Source organism: Panthera leo, chromosome B4 (assembly GCF_018350215.1).
Source record: "Panthera leo isolate Ple1 chromosome B4, P.leo_Ple1_pat1.1, whole genome shotgun sequence".
Lineage (NCBI taxonomy): Eukaryota > Metazoa > Chordata > Mammalia > Carnivora > Felidae > Panthera > Panthera leo.
The window spans coordinates 78,387,214-78,402,087 of NC_056685.1; the positions used below are offsets into that span (position 1 = coordinate 78,387,214).

A 14,874-nucleotide genomic window follows, 5' to 3' on the forward strand; every position below is an offset into this window, starting at 1 on the left:
GACCACGATTTCTCAGCTTCAACAATATTGACATTTGGGGCTGGAGCGCTCTTTGTTGGGGGGCCGTCTTGAACATTGCAAGGTGCTTAGCAGCTTCACTGGTCTCTACCCGCTAGATGCCGGGTGCACTCCCCCACCCCCATCCATTGTGACAACCCAACATGTCTCTAGAAATGGCCACGTATGCCGTAGGAGTTCTCCACCAGGGTGATTTTGCCCCCCACCCCCCCCCCCAGGGGCATTCCCGGAGAGGAAAGAGCATGAGGAAAGGTGTGAAGATGAGAACAGAAGGAAGGAGTGTGAGACAAGCAGTGTGGGGGAGAGAAAGGGCACTGGGGTTGGAGTCAGACTAGGCTTCTGATTCAGCGTCCTGCCTCTGCCATTTCCCAGATGTGTGACTTAGGTCAAACTGCTTCCACAGTCCGAGCTTCCCTTTCTTTCCCTCCCAAGATCCCCCAAAGTTTCATCAGGTCATGACATCAGCTTGAAGTTCAGGATCTCACTATTTGGATCAGATCCAGGTATGCACAAGGCTCTTGGGACATGGTTCCTTGGTTGCAGCACCAACCCCCCCCCCCCCATTATGGTTTATCTCTATCTGAAGACCTGTGAATTAAGAGTTTTTATGTCTACCACACACCTGTCCTGCAACGGTGAGATGGGGGTAGGATAGCCACAGTGGGCACTCCCATTTAGAGGGAGGAAAAATTGGGGGCACTGAGAAGTCACTGGTTCTTAGCAATTCCAAGTATGGTCAGCCAGGCCCTGCTACCTCCTTCCGTTGTAGAGTGTCATTAGTGCCACTTTTGCTCTCTGGAAGTGGTCCTCCTCTGTTCTTGGCTCTATCCTTTGGGATCTTGGCTCCGTTTTCTGGATCGCTCTTTCTTTTCCATGACAAGTGGCTCATGTTTTCTTAGCCTGCTTCCTGTCTATAGGAGGTTGGAGACCAGAGGCCTGTTTTCATCTTGAACTATCTCTATTTCTTTTCGTGAGAACGGCTGTAGTTCTTTTAAAAATGTTTCTGGGGTGCCTGGGTGGCTCAGTAGGTTAAGCGTCTGACTTTTGCTCAGGTCATGATCCTGCAGTCTGTGAGTCCAAGCCCCACGTCGGGCTCTGTGCTGACAGCTCGGAGCCTGGAGCCAGCTTTGGATTCTGTGTCTCCCTCTCTCTCTCTGCCCCTCCTCTGCTCATGCTCTGTCTCAAAAATAAATAAACATTAAAAAAAACTTAAAAATGTTGTTTTTGGTGTATCAGAATTTGCTGGACAGAAGCTATCCCCATAAATCTCTTTGAGATAGGCTCCTCTCAACCTTAGACTGAGAGTCACAATGCTTTAGGACAATACCGAAGATTCTTGGAAGCCCTGTTCCTTAGTAGACAGAATATCTCTGATGGCGCCTTTCAGATGCTTAGAAAACTTTTGGTCCACAGAGTGAGTCTAAGAGGCCATGAATTAAATCTTTTTGAGATCTCAGCAAATGATCTAACAGCCAGTGTTCATCTGGCTTTTGCTTGAGGGCATGGTTTACTGGCAGGGCTTTGAATTTGATCTTTGTTCTGCAGCCATTTCTTACTTTGAGAACCTTTTGCTGACTGGAAAGACTCTCCTTCTGAGTTGTGTTAAAAAGCCGAACATTTCCCTCCACAGTCCATCTCTGTCCTCTTGTGTTTTATTGTAGGCAGCTAGGCACCTTGGTCATTCTACCTGGAAACCCTGGCCAGATCCCCAGCTCCATAGATGTCCTTTGTACCTTCCTTGTCACCACAGGCAATAGTACTGCCAAACTTGTCACCACTACATGATATGGGTCACCTTTTACAGCATCTAGTAATAACTTCTTCATTGTCCATCCAGCTTTCTCTAATGGTCTCCTGGAGGACATTCAGACTATGCCTGATGCCTGGTCCCAGAACCAGTCATGACCGAACCCAGGTTTGTTTGTCCGACGTGCAGCAAAGCCGATCATTGAGACGTTGAGTATGCAGAAAGGACAAGGTTTATTCAAGAGGCAGCCAAATGAAGAGACAGGATGACGGCAAGCCTCCAATCGACCTTGGTGAAGGGGGAGAGAACAAGTTTTTTACAATCATAGGAGTTGAGGTTATATATATATATGTATATATATATATATATATATTAATGGAAAGGCAGGGAAACTTATGACTATTCATGAAAACAGATCGAGCGTGCTCCCTGAGCAAACATGCATGTAACATACATCCCATGTTCACTTGGGGGTGGACTCTTAGCATCAGAAGGAGGCAAAATTCAGCCCCTAATGTAAGAGGTTATTTCAGGACAAGGAGCAGGGACTGTGGGCATGGTCCGAGAGCGGGTATAAACCAGATGGGTTCATTGTCTCTGGTAAGGAATGCAGGGCTTTGCCTGTTCATGGGCAGGAACCATATGAGTTGATCTTGAGTCTAGGCTTCTGCAGAGACAGCTAGCGTATTTGTTAGTGGGGACAGAAAAGACACAGTAGCTGATTAGGGAGAAACAGTTCTCTGAAAAACAAGCTTTTGACTTTCTGTGAAGTTTCTATCTCCTGGTTTGACAATGTTACAGGTCTTAGGTTTTCTCGTGGTAGCACCCTCCTTCCAGGTACGGATTTCTTCTTCACTTATCTATGGCTGTTCACAAAGTATCCCCACACTTAGTGGCTTAAAACAACAATATTTCTGATGGTCCCTGGGATGAACCCTGGATGATTCTTCTGTTTCATATTATTGGCTGGGCGCTCGGGGAGGTCCAAGTGGCTTCACTCATGTGGTTGATATGTGGCACTGGCCACTGGCCGAGAGCTCAGCTGGGGCTGATGGCCAGGAGCCTCTGTCCTCCTCCACATGCTGCCAATCCTCATAAGGTCTGGGTGCAGAAACCCAAGAGTGCCACTTCCACCACATTCTATCGGTCAAAGCAGTCAGAGGCCCCGCCCAGATCCGGGGGAGGGGCAATGAGGATTGATGGGGAGTGAGTAGCACGTACAGAGTGGGGAGGAATAGCTGGGGGCCATTTCTGAAGACAGCCACCACAAGAGGATTCAGTGAGACCACGCAAATAAAAGTTTAGAGTGCAGTGTGGCACATAATTGATACTTGACAGCTGCCATCATTATTGTTATTACTGTTACTGTGGTATCATAATGGCACAGCATTTCGAGCCTGTAAACAGCAGGAGGCAGGGTAGGGTTGTTGAAAAACCTGGGTATTGCAGGGCACCTGGGTGGCTCAGTTGATTAAGCGTCCAACTTGGGCTCAGGTCATGATCTCATAGTATGTGAGTTCGAGCCCCGCGTCGGGCTCTGTGCTGACAGCTCAGATTCTGCTTCAGATTCTGGGTCTCCCTCTCTCTCTGCCCCTCCCCTGCTCACACACACACCCCCTCTCTCTCAAAAAATAAACATTTAAAAAAAAAAAAAGAAAAAGGCTGGGTGTGGAAAGTCTGGAATTTTGGGGGTTCCCGTCCTGGTTTAGTCACCAAGAGTGCGTGGTCAAGGCTTTTCAGCTTCTGGAACCTCAGTTTCTCCATGTTTTGGGGTGATAACTGAATGAGCACTCACTCCCGCTGCTGGGCAGGGCCAGACAGACGCTGAGGGACTGTGACTCTGGGTATGATCACTACCACAGCTGGCCTTACCTCAGGCTTGTCAGCCCACAAGGGTCTGACATCCAGGTAGCTCATGTTCCTCGCAGTCAATGCAGACTTTCCAGAAAGGAGGCACAGGGCTCTCTGTGAAGCCTGGAATTGGCCCATGCCATCTACCTCTGCAAGATGATGTGAAAAGTGCCTGGAAGGAAGTAGGAATGAGGAATGATCGCGGGCAAAGCTTTTCTGGGGTGGAGTTGGGGGTGGGGGTAGGAGTGGGCCGTGAAGGAAAAGTATAGACAGGAAGGGCTCATCTTAAGCTTTCTGATGACACTGGAGAGCGGTCCTCCTCCTCCCCACCAGCCTTAGGACTTATTAGAGTTCCTGGATTTTTCCATGCTCTTCCCTTGTCTGGAGCACATCTCTTCCTCCTGGTTAACTCCTTACTTATGTTTACTTTCTTGCCGTAAGATGTAAGCTTCCTGGAGGACAGGCATCTGTGATTATTTCCATCACTTCCATGAACCCTGGCTTGTATAACAGTCCTTGGTACATATTAGATGCTCTATAGTTATTTGTTGATTGAATAAACAAACTCTGGCTCTTTCTTTAGGTCTCGGCTTCAATATTACTTCCTTCAGGAGGTAGCCAGCTTTCCCTGGCTAATGTTCCTCCAACTATGCTTCTCCTTTGCTCCTAGTACCAAGGCCCAGGCCTCTTTGTGGCTGTACCTGTTGTTGTTGGAGAGGTGGCAGTTGTGATGGAGGAGGTGGGGCTCAGGGACCCAGGAAAGGAGGCTCTAATAGACGGAGAGTATGCAGCGTCAGTCCTGCCTGGTGCCTTGAACTGGCAGGGTGGAAGGAAGGCACATCCCGTCCAGAGGCATGGGGTCTCTCTGGGATCCTCTGGGGCACCTGGATGACATCTCAAGGCTGGCAGTCCTTATAGTATCCTCCGTAAGTCCCTGGAGAGGGAGTGTTATGATCCCAGAGCAGAGTTCAGAGTCACTGCGCAAGAAAGTCAGAACTGGAAAGGCCTTTGCACAGCCCCTGGGCCAGCCTTCACTTGACATGTGTTCAAGGCATCCTGAGCCAGAGGCAGGGAGGAAGGCAGGGGCGACAGGGAGTGGGGGAGAGGAGCTGAGATCAGTCAAAGCCAGATATATAGGACTGGTGTGCTGTGTTCAGGAGTCTAGACTTCATCCTGAGGGCAATGGGGACCCACTGAAAGGTCAGACTTGTGTTTTATAAAGACCTCTGGCTGCTGTGGGGTGTGGGCTGGGAGGCAAGAAGACCGGCACTCGAGCCAGGATGGTGGGGGCCTGGAATGTGGGTGGTGGCAGCAGAGAGAGAGGAAAGGGATGGTTTAGAGGGGTACTTAGGAGATAGAAAATTAAAGCACTTGGGGGTTGGTTGGTTTTGAAGGTGAGAATGCAGGCATGGGGAGATTATAGGTCTGGGCAAGTGTGTTAATGATCTTGACAGGGGACACAAGAGGAGGCTCTGGTGGGCAGAGAGCGAATAGTGAGTTCAGTCCGAAGGTCTGTTGGCTTAGAAGAGTCTCCAGAACTGCCAAGTGGAGATGTCTTGTAGGAACTGGGGCAAGTGGGTCTGAAGCTGGGGAGTGAGGTCGGGCATCGGGAGAGTCATCCGGACTCGGAAGTGCAGCCGGGGGATTTTAATCAAGGAGGCCATTAACTGTGGTGGTAACTGCAGGCCAGAGACTGATGTCATTGCCCAGGCAGTGTGTGCCGAGAGGTGAGAGAAGGGCCCCAAGGCACCTGAAAGTTCAAGGGCAAGGTTGTCTGGGTGAGGGATATGAGCCAGGGAGAGGTTCGGCCTGGGAGCAGCTGAGGGCCTGAAACAAGGCAGAACAGGCAGAAGAAGGTAGTGGAGGGCCTGAGACTCAGGGCTCAGGAATGGGGAGGGACAGAGGGCCACAGGGAACCTAGGGGGCTTGGGTGAGGAACCGAGAGGGCCCCAGGGATTCCAGGAGGGAGTGAGGGAAGGTAGCGGGTCCTCGTAGGACAGCTTGAGGAGATGGGTGGGAAGGAGCAGGGCCTGGAGGAAGAGTGGCCAGCATGGGGGCTGGGGACAGCTGGGGCAAAGGGACAAATGAAGAGGGTCAGTGAGAAGGAAGTAGACTGCACAGGAGGGCTGGGGTCTGAGGAAGGCTATTCCAGGCCTGGCTCTTCCTGAATGAGGTTAGAGGCCTCTCAAGCTTTTCCTCCTGAGAACTCCTCCACTCTTCCTGAATGGAGAACAGGAGAGATCAGGCCATGCGGGGGACAGAGGAGCCCTCTCAGCCTTAGGATTGAAGCTCTGAGGTATCTGAGGATGAGAGTAGTGTGGAGGGGAGCTGAGGAAACGAGTAGATGGTATGCTCTTACCAGCTACGGGGCTTTTGAGGAGGCTGTCCCAGGTGCTGAAGAGGTGTGTGTATGGGGGGGTGGGTGGGAAGGATGGGCAAGAGGTGGGTGTCAGGGGTCTTATCTCTCCTTGTTTGATGGGCAGCAGTGGGAATGGGGTGGGGTGGGGTCCAAACTGACACAGGGCGGCCACCTGAGGTGGTTGCTGCTGTGCTGTGTGGGTGGGTGGTCATGGTGGTGGGGAGGGGAGAGAGTGAGGGTGTACCAAGAAAGTGGGGTGTATGTGAGGGGCAAGGAGGCTAGAACCAACTGCCCCAACTGCCTTCCAGCCGACACCATGACCTCCTTTGGTTCCCTTCAGAGCCAGTCAGAAGAAGAAGTCCCAAACTACCTGGCCAGGGGAGGATGCCACTGTCTGGGGACGGGCCCTGCAGGTGTCCAGGCCCTGAGACAGCTCAGATCTGCCCCAGTCTTCAAAGGCCCGTGGGGCCGGGGTGCTCACCGGTCAGTGGACATGGGCTCAGGCCAAGAAAGCAAGATACCACAGCACAGAAAGCAGGTCCTCCAGTTTATTGGGAAAAACAGGAGACAAGAGACCAGAGAGGCAGGGGAGGCCTCCAGCAGTGCTCCTGCCAGGGAAGGAGAGCCCTTCTCCCTGGGAGGGGCCAGAGGCCAACACAGCAGAAGGGAAGGGTCCATTCCCAGGCAGCAGCCCCCTCCAGTAGGACAAGTACGAGCAGAGGAGTGGCTGATGGGAAAGAGGCGCATGGTGTATTCTCAGAACACGAGGGGAAGAGCTACCGAGGCACCGCTGTTCTCAGCTGGAGGTGGAGGCAGGGGCACATCTGGCAGGCAGGAGGGGCTTCTCTGGCTCTCTCTTGGGGATGCCTAACACCTCCCCAGCCCGCAGGAACCCCCTCCACAGGTGGTGTTGAGCTGGCCGCAGGGCGCACACATTCCGGTGCTCACCGCCAGGTTCCCGCTGCAGGGGGCGTTGCACGCGCTGCCGGTCACAGGCCGGGAGCCGGACACGCAGAGGTCCCCACAGACGACCCCGCCCCGGGAGCTGCTGACGCCTGTGGACACAAGGGCACAGTCGGGAGTTCTTGCTGGTGGCCACCCCATCTGGCCACCTTCCTTCGGCCTCTCTGATCTGCCTAACCCTCAAGGGAAGGACACAAAGGGCCTTCAGCTGCATGGAAGGAACCTTCGTCGGAGAGCCAGGAGCCCTGAGTTCTGAGACTCGTTCTGCTTTGCGACTTGGGCAAGTCCCTTCCTTTTTCTGGTCCTCGGCTTCCTCACCTATACAAGGTGGCGGTTGTATTGAGTGACATCTCAGGTTCCGTTCTGCAGTGACCTGTTATTCGCCTACCCCATGTATGCTGGCCAGTTCTTCCTGCAGGCTAACCTTAGCCGCTCCTGCTGCATGACCAACCTACTACCATTTACTGAGGGAATTAATGGAAACGCTCCCCGCAGTGTTTCTATATGCTCACAGCCAGAGAATTCTTGTTGCCAACAGGAAATTTTCCTTTTCAGGGCTCAAGATACTTACAGACATTCACAGCTCCAACACCTTCACACAGCCTGAGTGGAGAAAAGGTAAGAAAGGAAAGAGAAAAGTCAGGATGAGATCCTCAAATTTCCTCTAGGCGGGAAGGGATCATCTCAGGTCTATTTTTGGTCTATATTTATGCCCTTGTATACCTTTTAAAAAGTATCTTTCTGGCAGTTTCAGCAATGCCAGGCCACACTATTTGGCAAGCAGAGCATGGGCTGGATTTCAGCTCTTATTTGCTCTTCAGGTGGCTGCCTTTGTGCAGTGCATAGCCTGTACAACCATACATGGCATACTTGGATGGGTCCAGCTTTAGGAAAGGGAAGGTTCTCTTGGGCAGTCGCATGAGGCCAGTGTCACACTTTGGCCTGCAACTCCACCCTTGAGCAAGGTAACCTCTTAGAAACCAGGCAATGAGTGGATCTTGAAAGACTTGAGGATGGAAAAATTTGAGGATGTTCTAAACTGAGAGAGTGGGTATCTTGGTTCTGGACCTGGGTTCTCTGGGACTCTAGACCTCACAGTGACACTTGACCTTCATTTTTCTCTCTGGATGCTATGTCCAAGATCCAGTCCTTTGAAACTTGGGATTCCAAGACCCCAGAGTCTAGCTTGGGGTCAGTTCTTGGGACTGAGACTGGGATATGGAGGAATCAAAGGTGGGCAGATCTAGGCAAGTGTAATTCCTGGGGCAGCTGGGTTGGGCCTCACCTCTGCTCCTCGCCCTCCAGCAGCCGCCTGTAGGTGGCGATCTCGATGTCCAGGCCCAGCTTGGAGTTCATCACCTCCTGGTACTCCTTGACCAGGCAGGCCATGTCCTGCTTGGCCTTCTGCAGGGCGGCCTCCAGCTCGGCCAGCTTGCAGCGGGCGTCGCTCAGGGCCGCCTCGCCCTGCTGCTCAGCCTGGGTCACCGCGGTCTCCAGCTTGGTGTTCTGGGGCCCAGGAGAGAACAGAGTGGGTTATGGTCCTGGGTGTCTCGGTCCATTTCCCTCATGTGTCCAGTCTCTCCCCTCCCCCAGCTGGGGACACCCCAAGAACAGGCCTCTCCCCTTCATTAACGGAGTCCCCCTGAGGGACCACAACCAGGGACATGAGCCATGCAAATGGGCTGGATCATGAATGGTGAGAGCCAGTCGGGGCACACACTGCCTGTGTGGCCCTGGGGAGGCCCCAGGCGACCCGTACCTGACACTTGGCATTCTCGACCTCGGCGGTCAGCCTCTGGATCATGCGGTTCAGCTCGTTGATCTCCTCCTTGGTGCGGCGCAGGGTCTCCCCGTGCCGGATCACCGTGGCCTTCATCTCCTCGCACTGGGGGGGGGGGGGGGGGAAGCAGAGGTGCTCCTGAGCTCAGGATGCAGTTTCCCTCCCATTCAGACACCACAGATGGTCGGGAGGTTGTACAGTGCTCAGCCTGTGCAACTATACATGGCAGCCCTGCCCAGCAATTATAACTTGAGAGCTGTGTGGCATTCTGTTACTATCCCACGGGATCAGAAACTCCAGACAAAAGAGGCCTTCTTAATAAATACTTGGCTTCCCTCGTGCTGCCATGTCTAAGAGACAGGTGTCCTGTGCCCCTCACCTTGCTGCGGTACCAGGACTCGGCCTCAGCCCGGCTGCGGCTGGCGATGTCGTCGTACTGAGCCTTGATCTCGGCCACAATGCAGTCCATGTTCAGGTCCCGGCTGTTGTCCATCTTGACGATGACCGAGGTGTCTGAGATGTGGGCGTGGAGAACACGGATCTCCTGCGGGGGTAGGAGTGGGGGAAGAAGCAGAAGCAAGTTATCTGTGCCTTTTGTCACTCGCTGATGCTGATGCCTGTACTTTCTTTGACCTATTTGGAGCCAAAGTCTCCTATGCGGAGCTGATAATCCTCTGATGAAATTGTAGGACTTTATGTACAGTTAAGAAATTCCTTTTAGAGGAAGATGCAACCACTTTTCAAATGCTTGCTTCAGGGACATTTAGGCCCCTGTGAGCCTGGGCTGCTTCCCGCTCTGCCAGAATGCTGTGGATGCTTCCCAGGGCCCAGACCCTGTGTCAGGCCCCATTCACATTCTGCTGGGCCAAGTCTATAAAAGAAGGCTATTGGTTGCCAGAGAAAACAGCTTAAGGCTGTGGGATGCTTTGTGTGGGCTGGCCTGGGGATTGCCCTCTCTTGCCCCTTACTAATCCCGTCCCCTTTTTGTTCTCCATTCCTCTGCCTCCCTTCTTCCCTCTCCTTGCTCCCCTGCAACCTTCCAGCCTCAAGCCTGGGTTTCCAAGTCAGCAGGCCTCTGGGGGGCTGGGCAGGGGGTTGGGCATGCGCACCACAGCTGAGAGCTCCCTCACCTCCTCGTACAGGCGTCTCAGGAAGTCGATCTCCTGGATCAGGGCCTCCGAGTTGGCCTCCAGGTCTGACTTGCGGAGGTAAGCGCAGTCCACCTCCTGTGTGGGGTTCAAGGGGCTGTGAGGCCAGCTGTCCTCAGGGCGCTCTGAGGGCTTGGCGGCAATGTGGCGGGGCAGTGAGGAGGGGACAGCCAGGGACTCAGGGTGGGGCTGGGCTTCTGGCACTCACCTTCTTTAGAGCCACAAACTCATTCTCCGCTGTGGCCCGAAGTGCTACCTCTTCTTCATACCTGAGGTGGGAGGGAAGAACAGGACGCTGCCTGAGCAGCTCTCAACTTGGCCATGAAGCATGCCTGATTCCTAGACCCTCTCCCTGCTCGTCCCTCCACCTCCAGAAGATGTGGGGCAGGACCAAGAAGAAGTCAGGCTGCCTGTCCAGGCCTGCTGAGATACACTGGAGAACTGAAGTGCCCATTCTCACATCACCTCTGATCTTTTCGGTGGGGATGGGGGGGAGGGCAGGATCTGGAAGCTTGGTGTGTGCACACGTGCATGAGTGTGTGTGCAGAGGGTGGGGGAGTATTTTTTTCACCCAGGGCTCCATTTTCCTTTCTTCTGCCCCTGGCTTTGCTATAGATAATGGGAACCCCTCTCAGTCATTCCCCCTTCTGGGCTCAGCCAGTACCAGTCAAGCCTGCCACTTCCTCCTGCTCTGTGGGCAAGGCCAGCTCCAAGCCAGAGGCAGGGAGTTTGGCGGTCTGGCAAGTTCATGGCTGAGAGTGCTACTAGCCACCCCTGGAAACCAGCATCCTATAGAATACCCAGTGTGCACCCTCTGTATCCTGTGTCACACTTTATGACAGATGGCCTGTGCCGTGACTGTATCAGACCTGCTTCCCAGCAGACTGCAAGCCCCACGAGGACAGGCACTGTGTCCACGCCTTGCCCCTGGATTGCCTGCACCCTTCTCGGTGTCTGCCTGGCACCTGGTAGGCACTCAGAAAATGCTGGTTGAGTCAAGGAGTAAACCTGAGAAGCAACGTCCGGGACCTTGAAGGCTAGATTCAAAGGCACCGGGGGTGTTAATTTTTCTGGGGTCGTAAGAGAAGTGTCTGGTAGATGGAAAAAGGGAGAAAATATCACTTCCCTGACCTGCATATGGGAAGGCCAGGTGAACTCCATCTCCCAGCGGGCCAGGACCCACCTGCAGGCCCCATGTGCCTCCAGGAAGGACAGGGTACAGATTCTTCCCCATCCTCAGGCAGAGTCCCAGCCACAGACCCAGACACTGCTCCCTGCGCTGGGAGCTTCCTTCAAGCCCTTTCCTGAGCCAGCACCTTCCAGCACTCACTTCTTCTTGTAGCCCTCCAGCACCTCCTGCACGTGGTTGAGCTCCGAGGCCAGCCTCCCGCTGTCGGCCTCCACGCACTCGGCCTCCCGCCTCAGCGTCTCGATGTAGCCCTCGAACAGGGGCTCCAGGTTGCTCTCGCAGCACTTGCGGTTCTGGTAGAACTGCCACTTGGTCTCCAGAAGCTTGTTCTGCTGCTCCAGGAAGCGCACCTGCCGCCCAGAGGCAGAGCCTGAGAATTTCTTCTTACAGGATGGGGGTGGGGGGCAAGAGGCGGGGATCCCAGCACCAGCACCTGCAGGCCCCCAACTCTCAGACCCAGAGTCCTCCCCGGCCGGTGTAATGTCAAAACCACACCAGGGCTTCATCAGCTCCTCTGGAAGTCCTTCCTGAGAGCCCGCTTCCGTCTTTCCTGGGCCATTACGGGCTGCCACGGAATGTGCTAAACTATGCCGAGCCCAGACTCTGCTGCTGCACGTGTCCTCGGGCACAGCAGCTAACCTCTTTGCGGAGTGGGAGGCTAATGCTCACTTCACTAAAGGGTTTAGTGAGCCTGGGCACCTGCGGGCTGGACAGCTACTACACAGGGCAGCTGTGGTTGTCGGCGTGCAGATGGGCAGGCTGGCCTTTTTAGAAAGGCTGCCTGCAGAAGTTGAAAAATAATGTATGTGCCAATCATTGAAACCTTACAACAACAAGGCCATTAGAATGATAGTCACCCGGGATTTGAGGGCAGGCCTGCTCTGTACTCCAACCCTCCCGTTTTACAGGTGCAGAACTGAAGGCCCAGGGATGTTAACCTGACTGCCTGAAACCTCACAATGGCAGAGGAAAGACTCAAAACTCTGCCCCACAGAGGGCTCTTCTCTCGCTAGAATAATCAGACTATTGGGCCTCGGGTAAATTTCACCTCCATCTCCCTGCCACGAGGCTGGCCCGGCCGGTCCATTTCCTCATTCAGATCCCTTTGTCTCGAGACTGCTACAACCCTGCTAAGTCTTTTCCGGTACTGTCCTTGGTGTTTCGTGTTGAAACAGACTGTTTCAAAGTCTGTTGAAAAAGATTTCCAGACTTTTTGGGTCCTTCCTGGTGAGCATCTCTGTAGAGTGACTTCTTTCCAGCCTGGCTCCAGAGAGCCCTCCCCAGCCCCAGAACTGCTTTCTAGTTGGAGAGTTCTCCCTCGTCCCCTCATGGGGAAGATGGCTGCAGACTTGAGCCAGACACTGACATCTGCTGATGGGTTCAACTGCGTCCAGACCATATACTGCCTGCCCCCCTATAAGGGCCACAGAGTGGGGATTGTTGTTCACCCCTGGATCCTGAGCCCCAAGGCTTGGATAAACCACTCTGGCCCCGACTCAGCAGCCAAATAACCAGGTAGCAGAGGAACAGCTCTGTGTGATCTACGACCGTCCTTCCAGGCAGTCTTCCACTATTGCGTGGGGAGGACCCCCTTCCCACGTAAACGGCTATCTGACCTCAAACGCATTGACTACCCACCTGGCAGCCCTGTGCTCATGAGGAGATGTTCTCTCTCAGCACTAAAGTTTCTGTGTCTAGTTCTGCTTACGTGGTTTCAATGTGTCTTCCCCATCAGATAGGCAGCTCCTGATTCTAGTCTTTCTGTCTGTGTCCTAGGGGTGTGACTGCTTCCCCTTTTGGACTTGGCTGGGGATTTCTGTGGGCAAAGGCCTGCCTCGGACTCCCTCCTCAGTGCCCCGCTGGAGTCTTGACCACGGTTTGGGTTCAGGGACGGTGTGATCAAGGACACCCACCTTGTCGATGAAGGCAGCGAACCTGCTGTTGAGACACTTGATCTGCTCCTTCTCCTCGTGCTTCACGCACTGCGCATTGGGGTCGATCTCCAGGTTGAGGGGCGTGAGGAGGCTCTCGTTGACCGACACGGTGGTGATGCAGGGCGGGCTGGGACCGCACACGCCGCCGGAGCGGTAGCCGAAGGTGCGGCCGCAGGAGCCGGCGCGGAAGCCGCCGCAGACGCTGTGGCTTCCGAAGCCGCCGGTGAGGCCGCGGTAGCAGGAGATGCCGCGGTAGGGGGCGGCGGTGATGCAGCAGCGGCCGGGCCGGGGCCCGCAGGCCGACATGCAGCTGAAGTTCCTGGGACCGAATCCGCAGCCCACGGAGCTGAAGCCACAGGTCATGTTGGAGATAGGAAGGTGTGGGAGCAGTGGAGAAGTTGGCAGAGGACAGAGCCAAAGGCTTGTGCTCCCTGGGCTGTGGCAGGCCCTTTTATGCACCAGGGGCAGCTGGCATTAAAAGGGGCAGCAAAGAGACAATAGCTGTGTTTTATTGGCTTGGCATCACCCCGGCCTCTTAAGAGCCAACCAGGCTTGCCTCTTCAGTGTAGCTGTGTCAACAATCCACAGCCACAGGCCTGTTTCATCTTCAAAGCTATTAACAAGCTTCCTCATGGCCTCTCCCCCTCCCATTGCTACTGGAAGCGGAGAAAGGGAAGGGGTCCTGGAAGCATCAGTTGGACTCGACGCTCTGACTACGGGGAATGGGTGCAGGGACCTGGGGTGGAGCCTGCTCTCGTTTCTGGAAGGGTCATCACTGGGCTATGGGCCTCGGACCTATGACCTGGCCTCAGGGTGGATGGCTAGCGTGCCCCAAGGAGCGGGCTGTGTCCCAAACAACTTCTTGTTCTAGGAGGCTCCTTTGCGTTCTTCTGTCTCTCCAAAGTGTGTCCCTTTCTCCACTGTCAATATCAGTCTCTCCCGACCTGTTCCTACCCAGAGCCTAGTCAGGGAGGGCAGTGGGGGTACAGGTTTGGGAGGGAGTGTGGTCTCTGCACTTTGGGTATTCCCAGGAAGACGGGCCACCGGACACCAGCTGGGACATGGGAGAAACTGAGTCAGAGAGTTCACGAGAGAACCGGGGCTGTTCTTCGGAGTTCTGGGTCTTGTTGCTGGGGGATTAGGGGGCAGGAGTAGGAGTGTAGAATTACCCAGAGCTATAGAGATTGATCAGGGAAGACCACCCGGAGGTGGGTTGAAGAAGGACTGGGGTGCGGTGGGGGCAGGGTTGGGAGGAGATGAGAAAGGAGTCTGGCTTGGATTTGGAGGCCAGGCTGTGTAATCATGCACTCTCTCATTCATTCAGAAAATTCTTATGTGTGCCAACTGTGCACCTGCTAGGTCCTGGGAATCCAGCAGAGGCCTGAGATATTTGGAGGTGGGAGAGGGCGGCATGCGCACAGGGGTGGCAACAGTTGGCCAGTGGGGAAGGAGGAGAAGCCAAAGGTGGAGAGAAGGTCCTGAGATGCTTAGACTGAGTTGGGATCTGATACAGGGCTCCGGGGACGCTTTAGGTTGTCAGCAGGGAAGCTGAATGATGAATATTGGTGGGTAAGCCCCCACTAGGAAGGATGAAAGGTGCTGGAGATGGGGGGAGGGAAGTCACCAGCGTCCTGAAATGGCATCACTTCCTCTCCTCCGAGGACTCACGCCATGAGAGGAAGTGAGGGGCTCATGTGGCCATCCCAATGGCCAATTTCTCATGATTTTCCCCCTCAACGCTTTGGGCTAGGACCACTGATGGCTTTGGTGGGTGGACAGTGGGACCAAGCCAGGAGGTTCCTCAAACCTGTGGATCTGAGCTCATAAACCCTTCCAAGAGCAAGATTCTTGACTGCCTTTGTACTTGAGCATGGCTCCTTTGATG

At 54.3% G+C, this 14,874-nt stretch overlaps 1 protein-coding gene across 1 annotated transcript; it reads right to left on the minus strand.

Moving 5' to 3' along the window:
- Window positions 1–6,667: 6,667 nt before the first annotated feature.
- Window positions 6,668–13,352, minus strand: LOC122223571 (keratin, type II microfibrillar, component 7C). Its single transcript, XM_042944547.1, has 9 exons — window positions 12,969–13,352; window positions 11,197–11,405; window positions 10,075–10,135; window positions 9,849–9,944; window positions 9,098–9,262; window positions 8,698–8,823; window positions 8,224–8,444; window positions 7,510–7,541; window positions 6,668–7,030 (listed from the first exon to the last, which is right to left on the minus strand). Exons 1-9 carry the CDS (start codon window positions 13,350–13,352, stop codon window positions 6,843–6,845), a joined length of 1,482 nt encoding a protein of 493 aa, XP_042800481.1. The 3' UTR covers window positions 6,668–6,842.
- Window positions 13,353–14,874: the final 1,522 nt, after the last annotated feature.